This window comes from Spermophilus citellus (assembly GCF_964194105.1).
Source record: "Spermophilus citellus genome assembly, chromosome: 1".
NCBI lineage: Eukaryota > Metazoa > Chordata > Mammalia > Rodentia > Sciuridae > Spermophilus > Spermophilus citellus.
Window position 1 is genome coordinate 85,513,461 of NC_138182.1, and position 12,404 is coordinate 85,525,864.

Consider the following 12,404-nt stretch of genomic DNA (forward strand, 5'->3'; position numbering starts at 1 on the left):
ATCTCAGAATTCATTCTTCCTACACTCTCATCTGAATATCTGTGTGTACATATAACAGAGGTACATTCACTGTTACACTTTCCCATTAAATATCACAGCTTAAAATACAAAATTTCGCGTGATCTTTCATTTGAGACTAAATGTCCTATGAAATGAACTGTTTCTAAGTCATTTAACTATGGTTTTATTGTACTATGTGCAACAACAAATACCTGCATTAATCAAGTTTCCTCTCTCCTTTAATAGTTATTACCACCAAAAAAAAATTGTTGGTATAATGTCTAACTACTTAGATAAAAGAAAACACATGATTCAAAAATCAAATGAACACAAACATCAAGCTTCAAAAGAACACAACATTCAGTCAGTTATCCTACCTGAATATCCCCAGAGAAGTTGTTGTGCTAGAATGTAATTAAATCCATTCTTAGAAAAGCCAAAATTGTCACAATTTTCACATAACTGCTGTAACAATTATTTGGTATCTTAAAACAATGCTGTCTATAGAATCTTTATACATCATTATGTAAAAGACAAGACATAAACAAAACTCTTAATGTAGCAGAATATACATTTAAAATTTTAAAGACATTTCAATGCAAGCTAATCCAAACTACATAACAATCAGGAGTTTTAGTTCAGAAACAAAGTAAAGAAGTAAGAAGCATGTAGTTTATATGCATCAATTGCATTTCATCCACATAAAATCACTTGATAAGCTTTTATGGGCTTTATGCACAGGCTAGCATCCTATAACTTTCAGAGATTCTAGAAAACAATTGAGAAAGAGAAGTATAATTTTTAAATACTTAAAGAAAGTAAAGGTACAATTCTGAGTTTATGAAAAAGAAAGGGAAATTTTATCAAATATTCCCACGACTTGCTTAGACAACCACCAAGAATTACATACTTCCAAGAACTGCTCCATTGACATCTAACCCCTCCCTGCCTAGGCAAGTCGTTTATTTGATCAAGCAGACTGCTGTAACTTGATAAAATGTTTGTGTATTTGGGCATCTTAGGCTCAACCTGGCAGCTAAGACAAGAATCACAGGTCTAACCAAAGGAATTTAAGTTCTTCTAATCTTCTAAACATCCTTCAAATCACCTTAAGGGCAGGCATTTGTCAGGCAAATCAGCTGAGTGCTAGTGACACAGAAGATAACAGCCAGTCTTAGTCCCAGACTCTATCTCTGTCTAATGAGGAAAGCAGGTATTAGATAAACATACAAACAAGAAGTACCGGTGTAGTGCTGTGGTGAGCCCAGTGCTCTGGAAGCACAGGTGGCGGCAAGCAAGAGGAGTACCAAGTAGCAAGATGAAGGAGGATGACGAAGACAAAAGCCACATGTCCCACACCTAAGGGAGAAGGAGAACATACTGTTCCCCAAATATGAGAAGATCACAAAAAACAAAGAAATCAAGGAAGGAGAGGAATAATACCAAAGATTTATGTAGGACTTCCATGTTTCAGGCATCTTTATGACACCCAGAAAAACAAAGCCAGGTGTTAAGGTCTATAAACAAGTCAAGATGGCGCCTGGCATTTTGCCAGAGGGAGTGGTTTGTGAAGTAACTCCAGTGAGCCATTAAGTGTGGAGATTCCTTATTGGTTGACTGCTGTATCTAGTTTATGTTAATTAAGATGAGCTGTGAGGAATGTATATATACCCCTCCTGTCCTTCAATAAACGGCTCCCACTCCTGCTGTATCAATCTACACAAGTTCCTCGTCACCCCCAGGTTATTTTGTTCAGCCAGCCGGGCTGCGGCAGCCAGGTAATAAACAGCCTTGTTAGAAAGGTTAAGGATTAGGCCTTTTTGTAAGGAAAAGGTGGAAGTCTGTGAAAGATTTTTGAGAAGTGGTAGGAAAGTAGTATTTTAGAAAGACAATACTTGTGCACGTTGAGTCAACCTGAGGGGTAAGAATGAACACGGGGAGATACTAGAGGTTATTTCCCCATTTCAAGAAGAGATGACAGTGGCCTGAATGAGGGTGAAGGTGAGGGTGAGAGTGGAGTTGGAAGGGTAAAAGAGACCATTCTTAATACATGGTCCCTTCCATCCAACAAATAGCTATGGGGGTGGCTAGAATTTTCCCTACATGTGCAAGACAGAACATGGGCTCTCCCTGACTTGCCACCCACCTCAATATACACCCACTCTATTCTCAATATTTGATTAAGTGCCCATCAAACTAAATGACAGTAATGATTTTTACATCAGGATCCTCACTCCACTGTGAACTTCTTCAATTTTATCCATCTGTATATTAATCTCATTTAGCATGATGCCTGGTACATATGGGAATTTGAAACTGACACTTATGGAAGACTCTGGTCACGATATGAAACAAGGCATATGACCATGCCTAATAAATGAATATAAAAATTTAAAAGTATACAAATAGGATTCTGGTGCCACTATGTTAAGCATTTGTCTCACTTAATTGCTTTTTCATTCAGTGTCCAGTTACCTGCTCTTCTAACTCTTCTCTTCTTCCCCAATTTCTGAATTAACCCATTTACTCACTTTTTAATAGATAAATAATCTAGACCTGCAAATAAAAAATAAATAGAATTGTGGCTCCAATTCTACAACTCAAGCAAATCACTTAAATCCTTCAATTTCTTCGAGCTTCTCAAAAGGAGATGATGATATAGGCTGTTATCTCATGCCATGATGTTCTGCCTCACCTCAGGCACAGAGCAGTGGAGTTGGATGTCTATGCACTGAGATCTCTGAAATCCTAAGTGCCAAATAAACATTCCCCCCGTCCCCAAAATTGCTCGTCAAGTCTTTGGTCACAGAAGTGAGAAAGCTGACTAAAACAAACAACCAGCAAACTGCAGAAAAAGACGACAAACAAGAACTCATCTAGAACAATTCCCATGGATAGTGGCATCATTCTCAACAGGGTCATTCAAAAGAAGAAATGATTTCAGGTGAGGACTAAGTTTTTGAAAATGTTTTATTTTTGAAATACTTATGAAACTCCAAGTGTAAAATGATCATTCATAATAAATGCCATTTATTAATATCTACTATGTGCTAGGAATTGAGCTAAGCAACATACATAATAGACAAATATAGATAGATAGATAGACAGACAGATTCTGTATACATTATTTTGTCCTCAAAAAAAATCTTCTTAATAATCCGTCCTACTGTAATTTATACAAATCTGGATAAAATTCAGTTGGTAACATGTGACTGGTGCCACCATCCACTCAATCTTTATTCTCATTTCATTAACCTCACAATACAGCAGTATTCCTGTAATCCATGTAATCAAATCCAGAGGACATCAGATACACCCTTATGGAAGGATATCAGTGCATCAAAGAGGAAACAGAGGTTCAGAGAGGGTGATGATTTTGTTCAAAGTCACACAATAAATCAAGGAGTGAAGTTTGAACCCAGACTTATGTGACTATAAGGCCAGGTTTTTAATTGTTTCATTACATTACACTTGAGACTGGATTGCTATGGAGGTCGTTAATACACAAATAAATATACTCAAAGAAAATAAAGAATAAAATAAAATAGCTGAAGAAGGAGCCCCTGAACTAACTCATATTTAGGGAGTTAACTAAAGAACAGGGATTCACAAATAATTCTGGGAATAGTCAAAGATATAGGAGGATAAAAGAAAGAATAGTAGCCTAAAAGCAGAGGGTATAAAGTAGTGAGCAACAGCACGAGATCTTCAGGGAGATCATATAAAAGGGAAAAAAGAATACACTAAACATAATAACACAGAAATTATTAATAGTTGACTTCAGCCAGCGTTCAGAGGAATGATAGTAGAAGTAAAAGTCTGTTTATAGTGATAATGAATGGTCAGAGTAATAAGACTACTCTTCTAGAAACTGGACTGTGACAGAATTCAAGAATTGAAATCAAAGTCAAGGTTTCTTTTGCTTTCCCTGAAATAGAAGATACTGAAACATATTCAATTGCTAATGAAAAAAGGACAATAGATGTAAACATTGAAAATACAAGCAGTAATTACTATTTGACTAAGAATTTAAATGTGTTATAAGTCAAAGGAGAAATTATCAAGTAATAAGAGAAATTGTTTGAGTTACAGAAGTAGAAGAGAACTATCCACTGCATGGGAAGAAACATCACATTTTAATTTCATGCAGCAGTACTTTCAAGACTGGGTAAGCAGTTTTACAGGTAAACACAAGTTGAGAGTCCACAGTGCTTTCTGTCAGCAAAACAATGGAGTAACCATTACTTAGAACAGAAAATACCAAATGTTGTATGTATTTTTGGTGTTTCCTACCACATGAAGAGATCTCCACAAACAATATTTTCGGCCTCTCTCTTCTCATACTCATATACCCCACACCTCCAAAGGTAGAATGACCCAACTGGTAAATTTAGGAAGAGAATCTGCACATGCTCAGTATGTTTCTTACAGCAAGCTCCTCCATATTTTGCAGGGGCAGGACACATGTAAAGAAGCCTGTGGTTTTTCTAATGCTGCCTATAACTACATTGTGAGTTACTGCATTTAATTCTAGGGCTCAATAGAAGAACAGGACACTGGCTGCCATAAGCACACATGATGGATGATGAAAAACAAACAAAAGAAAGCCTTGAATAAACATCTAGTAAACATTCAAAAAAAAATTAACCAAAAGATAAATTAACAAGAGACAAAACACAGTGTTTATGGTATGACCAGGAAATAACCAGGACATGCAAAAGAGATAATGAGCAGGACATGGTGGCACACTTTGTAAACCCAGTGACTCAGGAGGCGAGGCAGGAGGATTGCAAGTTGAGGTCAGCCTCAGCAATTTAGCAAGGCCCTGAGCAACTCAGCAAGACCTTGTCTCAAAAAAATAAATATTTTTTTGATATAGGGGATATAGCTAACTGGTAAAGTACCTCTGGGTTAAGTCCTACGAACAAAAAAAAAAAAAAGAGAGAGAGAAAATATGTAAAGTAGGAAGACTGAACTTTGTAAAGATATCAAATTACCAAAGTTAACTTATAAATTTAACTCACTCCTACAAATATAACACCAAGTGTGTTCCCCCCCAACCAATCCACTGGGGCTAGAAAAGCAAACTTTGGCCACACTCTATACAACAGGATATCTGAAAAATTCCAAGCCAAAGTAGTATTACTCTGTTGGCCTTCTATTCTTTTCACCTAATTTGGCTCTGAATAACTTTCAGCTGATTTGTAAATCCATATCCACATCAGAAACTATTTTCCACCAACCAAATATTCTCTTCAAAAGAAAGTAATCCATCACACAATGAAGTACTATAGCAATAAGAGCAATTATACCACCATACAATGATTGGAAGAATCTCAGTAGCACTACAGTTAAGTTAAAGAAGCAAAACAAAAAGTACATACTGTATGATTGCTTTTAAAAGGATGATAACTAGCTAAGTTAATTTCTGCTGTGTCCCTTGAGTTGTGAACTGAAAAGGAAAGAGAGGGACTCTGGTCCTGTTTTCTGATCTAGGTGACATAGGTATGTTCAGTTTGTACAATTCCTCTAAGCCAACATTCACTATATGTGCACTTTTCTGTATGTACGTTATACTTCAGTGAAAAGTTTTATGGGGTTCAATGTACCAGCTCACATTTCTAGGAAGCTGATCACATTTAATGCAAACCCAGCATAACCACAAGAAGCCCTGGAGGAAACAAGGAGGGCAAGGTCAAAGACCTGAACTTCTGTAATGTCCTTGAACTTATTAACCTTTCTATTCCTATCCATGCCACTTAACTAATAATTGCTGTCCTTATTACTATACAGGCTCTGCAAGGTGTGAGGAGAAGAGGCTCAAATGTCAAAATGAAAAGCACTAGAAAAAAATGCAAAGCCCTACACTGGTAAAGATGAGATTCTGTAAATAGCCACCATCAGACCATGACAGGAGAGACTCTTACATACATTATGTTTGGATTCTTTTAGATGCTAGAATGACTTCTGAAATATCTTAAAATATAGCAATTCTGTTAGGCTGAACCATATACAATCATTGATTTACAAGTCTAAAATGAATAATTATTAATAGAAAACTTACAAAACCTATTTTGTAAGATTCATTTTGGGGGGGGGGGGCATGGGGGTAGCAGGGATTGAACCCAGGGGCACTTAACCACTGAGCCACATCCCCAGTCCTTTTTATTTTGAGACAGAGTCTCGATAACTTGCTCCGGCCCTCTCTAAATTGCTGAAGCTGGCTTTGAACTTGTGATCCTCCTGACTCAGCCTCCCACACCACTGGAATTACAGGCATGCACCACCATGCCCAGCAAGAGGTTTGTTTTTTTAAAAAATTCTAAACAACTACAATACCTCAGGTTTGGGCAGCTTCCTTTAAAGCAGCTAGAAGGTGAGGTTTCAAGTTATCCAAAATAAATCTTCCTTCAAGACCTGGGAAAAGGGACCTAGAAAATGAAAGGCACACAGCAATTATAATCTTTTAATAATTCTAAAATTAAAAAATATTCTCCCATAGAATTTCAAGCCAGTTAAACCTACTATTTTTGTCTTACATAAAATGATAAGATTAAATTTACATAAAGTATACAGATGAAATAAAGTTTCAGTACTTTTGACCAATTATTACCTAGGCTTTGGCTTAAAATATAAGGGTATTGTGTACCATATTGGGTTGTGGCCCAGTGATAGAGCGCTCGCCTAGCACGTGTGAGGCACTGGGTTCAATCCTCAACACCACATAAAAATAAATAAATAAATAAATAGATAAAGTCATTGTGTACATCTACAACTAAAGAAAAACACTTAAAAAATAATTCAGACATGTTCTAAACACCATAGGATAAAATCAGTTTTCCTTTCTGAAATGTCAATACATACCCTCAGTTATAAAGAGATACATCAAAACACCTCAATAGAGACTAATCTGACCTAGTTATTACTAGCACTTTATAATCATGGTTCTCAGGGATGCTATTCAAATTTAAGGTAAATAACTACTTGGATAACTTTTTTTTTTGAGATGGGGTCTCACTATTGCCCACATTGGCCTTGAACTCCTGGGCTCAAATAATCCTTCTGCCTCAGCCTCCCAAGTATCTGAGACTACAGATGTATGCTACCATGCCCAGCTTTTAGATAATTTTTTAAATGATAAATAACTGGCACCCTTTTGCATTTTAAAATGTGCAACATATCCTTTAGTATTTTAACAAATATTTCTTCAAAAAACCTTCCCAACCACAAAACCTACACAGCTAACTGATATGTTTTACAATAAAAGATGTGGGGAGGGGCAGGGAGCCCCCAGAGTAAACAAGCATTTGAGAGGTATGATCTCTACCTTGGATACTCTTCTGAGGTAATATAAATAACATCTTGATCTGACACAGATGAGGAAAAGGGGATGAAATTTCCATTTTGCAAAGGTAGCAGCTCCAGCCCAAGCAGCTCACTGTAGGCTTGGTCAGAAAGCACAAATTCCAGAAGGTGAAGCTTTTCTTCAGCACTGCCCAAATGTGCACACTTCCTCAGCACCTGCCGCACCCATGCAGGTGTCACCTTCCTCATAGGCGTGGAGCTGGAGGAGGCAACAGCATTGAGCTGAACTGCAGCAGCCAGATTTGCTGGCACCCTGGCAATCTGCTTCCCTGAGCTCTGGAGGTAGTTGAGCACAGATTCTGTGTATTCCAAACTTTCATCAAGTTCTGAAAAATAGGCTTGTTCCAACTTGATCCAATCATTACTGATTGAGTAAATCACAGCATTTTGGAATAATTCACTAAACAGAGGCCTCAATACCGGTTGCCAATGCCAGGAGGTAAAGGAAGAAAACAAAATGCTTTTCCTGAGAAATCAGATATTGCTCCTTTTTCTTTGTCATCTCTGCATGACAAAGACATGGCTATTCCAATGATTGGGACAAATTTCAATTCATCAGCTAAAGAGTCAAGTTTACTACAAATCCCTCGCCCACCCACACTGTTACACACCAGCCAAGATGTCTTCTGTGCATCCTTAGTACTCTCATCTTCTAAAACTATATTTATATGGTATGTTACACAGGTGATACTATTGCTTGGAATCTTTTTACAATAGTTACTTATTGCAGTTTCCAGAATCTTTACAGAATTTGGCCGTTCATGTTTCAGGCCTTATTTTCACTGGCAGTCACTCTAAACACCAGTTTCTCTGTCCCGTCAGCCTCTCGCACATGTAAAGAGACATCCTGCACACTTTTCAGAAAGAGCAGTACTGTGTCTGCGTCTGCCCTAAAAGATTCAAACAATTCAAGAACTTTCTGCTTGTTATAGAGGTTGCTACTAAGCTGCGAAGGTTGTAAGCGAAGAGGGGACGGAAAAAAGTTCCTGGAAAATTGCCATTTATAAATGTTTCCTTGGTGCTTCCAAAAATGCCAATAAAAGGTGCAAATTGGTCTGAAAGCTCACTAATTTCCTTGCTGTCATCTTTGAGATTCCAACACTGGCCTGATTCATGGGGGCCAAAAAGTGTTTGATGAGGATCTAACATCCCAATCTGGTCACCACTAAAGATACAAGGAACATCTGTAAATAAAAATTAAAGTCATGATCAACTCTGAAATTTAATGCACTGTGATAATAAGTGGTTATAATAAGATTAAAATTACCATCAAAATCTAGCACCTGAAAAACATGATTCAAAAACTGACTTAATTTGGCATTGAAAAAAGTAATGCTTTGAACATTAAAAATGATTTCTCTTTTGATTCAATCTAATCAATAACAAGTGCCAGGCCCAGAAACTGTCCATAATTATTGTGAAAACCTAGGCTGTATATTCAAAGTCATTAAACATAGGATATAAAGAACATTTGATATTTATACTCAGCCCCCACAGCCACACTGAACCCAATTAACAAAGTTACAACCTATGCTCAAAATTTAAAATTCAACTCTACACTATGAAAAAAAGATGGGAGGAGAAGATGCAGGTGGTTCTGCCCACCATGTCACTAACAAGCACAGGCCCTCTAGTGAATAAGAAATGAGCTCCCTCAGGTGAAAGTGCTTCTCACATTGGAAGAGTCTCACCACACTGAGCCTGTATAGTACTTAGAGACACATATTTTTTCTATAACATGGCCCTGAATTGATAATTGCTTCAACTGATTCTTAATCAAAGACTGAGTGATATTTCAACACTGGTAGAAAAAAACTAGATGTGTCAGACCTACTGTATTAAAAGAAATTCTATCCATGATGCCCTTTGGTGAAATTCTCAAGGTAATTCTGATATATGTGGTCTCACATGCAGATGTTAGCACCTAAGCTTCATCCAAGAAGTAACGCCATGATGTCAACCCTTAATATCTATGTGTGGTTAACTGTCACAATCACAAACTCATAAGCTCTTGGGTAGCAAATGGATGGATTTAACCACCTGGCAACATAACAGTCCAGGACACACTTGTCTGTATACCCATTACACAATGCCAAATACCCATGACTGAAATCAGGTTAAGGAGATTTCTGACACTATAAAAGCATTACCTACAGCCTCTCAAATCCTCAGGTTAGAGAATTCTCTCCAGTTAATGTCCCACATAAATGTGCTCATTGTCAACTTAACAAAACCACATTGAGATACAAATGCTGATTTATCAGCCTGGTTCTAACTTCATGGTTCATTCCTGCAGAATAGTCTCCACACTTGTGTGATTCGTATACATACTACATAACACTTCAAAACCACCATATGTTGCAGTCCTGAGGGCTAACTTGCGAATAAGTGAACACATGAATATTATTATTCATATGTAATATACTCCAATATATAATTTAATGTAATTTTCACACACGAGACATTCAATGTTATTTAATAGATCAATATTAATGTAAGTGCAATAGTTTAGTAAAATTCAGGTATAGTTAGGAAGATCCCACTTTCCATTTGCCCAGGACAATTCTAATTTAGGCTAATTGTCTGAAAATAATAACACCCTCCTTTACTCCTGAACATGTTCCAATTTGAATGATAAAATACTGGGTCATCCTACCTATAGTCACAGCCCTACCTACTCAGTCTCTCCTTCTCCTAAAATCAATTTCAAACAAAACTATAGTAAGAACCAATTCAACAAAGAATTTTTATTGCACAACTATAGGAAGCACTAAAAGCTGTGATTTTGGAAGATCAGACATTACTCTTAGAAATGTCTACACTAAGAGTTTCAAGCATTTCCAATTGTATCTATGTTCCAGAAACCTCAGGTTCTTTCCAGATTCAAAACATGATTTCAAAGTGATCTCTAAAATACTGGTAAATCTAAGAAGAATAGCATGTTTACTCAAGAGAAAAAAATATATAGAGATACCAGAACCAATTTAAAGATCTTCGTTTTTTTTTCAGTTATTCAGTACCAATGAGATATTACACTTTTCTTTTTAACCTTCTGATATGTGCAAACATGCACAAGGAAATCTATATGAATCAGTTTAACTCTTAGAGATTTCTAGCATAACAAATTTTCATAATGACAATTTTCATACTTCAAAAGCTACAATTTAAATCACACACAATATAACAATATATTACACTGATTCCATAGAATCATAATAACTTTAACTCTTAACATGACATAATGAAGTACAATTTGGGTACAATTAACTATGATGATTTTAGAAAATGTGGAACACTGATATTCATTAACATACTTCTTGCTACTGACAGAAGAATGTGGGGAAGATGTCTTTAAAAGAGTATCATTTCTAAAATTAACCAAATAAATTATACAATTTAGTCTAAAATATCTTCCATTATCAAGACTTAAAAGTCAAATACTACACCTGTTATGTGGTAGACCGAATTAAACCCAATTCCAAATCTTCCAACCTTCAATGGATCATCCTTTTTCCTGCTTCTTGCTATTTCTTGAATGCCATGCCAGTCCTCTGGAGTGAAAACCGCATTGTTGTACACATAGAGAGCTGACCCTGGGTGTTAAAATGCAAGGCAGATATTCAGAAAGTAGTACACTTTTTTTTTTTTGAAGGGAAAATGGAGAGAAGTGAATGCAGTGACAGAATTCAGAATTCATTATAATTTCAACTATTTTCACAATAAAAAGAATGTAATGGTAAAAATTAGCAGCTGAATAAATCAAGAATTTATTGCTGACCAAAAAAACCTTATTAATGTATTATTCAATAAAATGAAAAATAATTCTTCACTATTAATAATCATGTTATAAATTCTGGAGTTTTGCCTTTTTTTAGTTTTGCTTTTTGTTTTCTACATAAGGTATTACTTATAAAATTTAAAAAGTCATTAATGTGACAAATGTTTAAATATGTGATCCAGAATTATATCCAAATTTTTATTTATTTATTATTATTTTTAAATAAATGACAGTGGAATGCATTCTAATTCTTGTTACACGTATACAACACAATTTTTCATATCTGATTGTATATAAAGTATGTTGACACCAATTTGTATCTTCATACATGTACCCAAAGTAGCTTCTTTAAAAAGTTATTTTTATAATTCTGCACCAATATTTTTGGGACTCTATTTTGAGAAGCTCTAACATTCTTTTAAATATTCAACTGTATTAACTCATTATACTTTAAACATGCTTTCTCTTAAAAATAGTTACTTAATAACACATACACAATAATGTGTGCCAGGTGTGATGGCAAATGCCTGTAATCCCAGTAGCTCAGGAGGTGAGGCAGGAGGATGGCAAGTTCGAAGCCAGATTTAGTAATTTAGCAAGGCTAAGCAACTTAACCAGACCCTGTTTCTAAATAAAATAAAACAAAAAAAGGGCTATGGATGTGGCTCAGTGGTACCAAAAAAAAAAAAAAAAAAGCTACGCTATGTGTATCTATACACTATGAAAATGAACTTAGGCAGTTCTCAGCACCCTCAAATGGTTCTCCTCATGCTCCTTTAAATTTAAGCCCAGATATGAAGATGACAGCCTGTTTTGTTTTACAAAAAAATGGTCACTTCTAATTTCAAAATAATCAGGATAATAATAAATTAAGGCTGCAAAGGTTGTTTTGGAAAGGACAAGTGAGAGGATTCTGGACTTAAATAAGTCTGGATGTCACCAGCCTGACCATTAGCAACCACAGTCAGAAGGCTGTTTCCTCATCTGGGCAACAAGGACAAGAATAGTAGCTACCCACAAAGAAGCATTGAAGATCTGATGATACAAATAAGAGACTGAGCACAGCACCCAGGAGAGAGAACATACCTAAAAGTGTCAATGTTAATATAATCAGTATCAGCATATGATACCATTAGTCTTTAATATAATGCTAGCAGTCTTTACATAGTATGATAAAATATATAATTTTACACAATATCATAGGAATAGTAACAAACACATATTGTTATTGCACAACAGTTAACCCGAGTTGATTTAAAAT

At 35.9% G+C, this 12,404-nt stretch overlaps 1 protein-coding gene across 1 annotated transcript in view; it reads right to left on the minus strand.

Annotated features, from left to right (window-relative positions):
* The window catches only part of LOC308642109 (sacsin-like), a 107,892-nt gene that overhangs the window by 16,779 nt on the left and 78,709 nt on the right, over positions 1-12,404 (minus strand). The window contains 7 exon segments of the mRNA XM_081280707.1: position 6,340; positions 6,344-6,431; positions 7,328-7,791; positions 7,851-8,137; positions 8,140-8,337; positions 8,340-8,549; positions 10,812-10,958. Of these exon segments, the coding sequence (XP_081136833.1) occupies position 6,340; positions 6,344-6,431; positions 7,328-7,791; positions 7,851-8,137; positions 8,140-8,337; positions 8,340-8,549; positions 10,812-10,958 (1,395 nt within the window).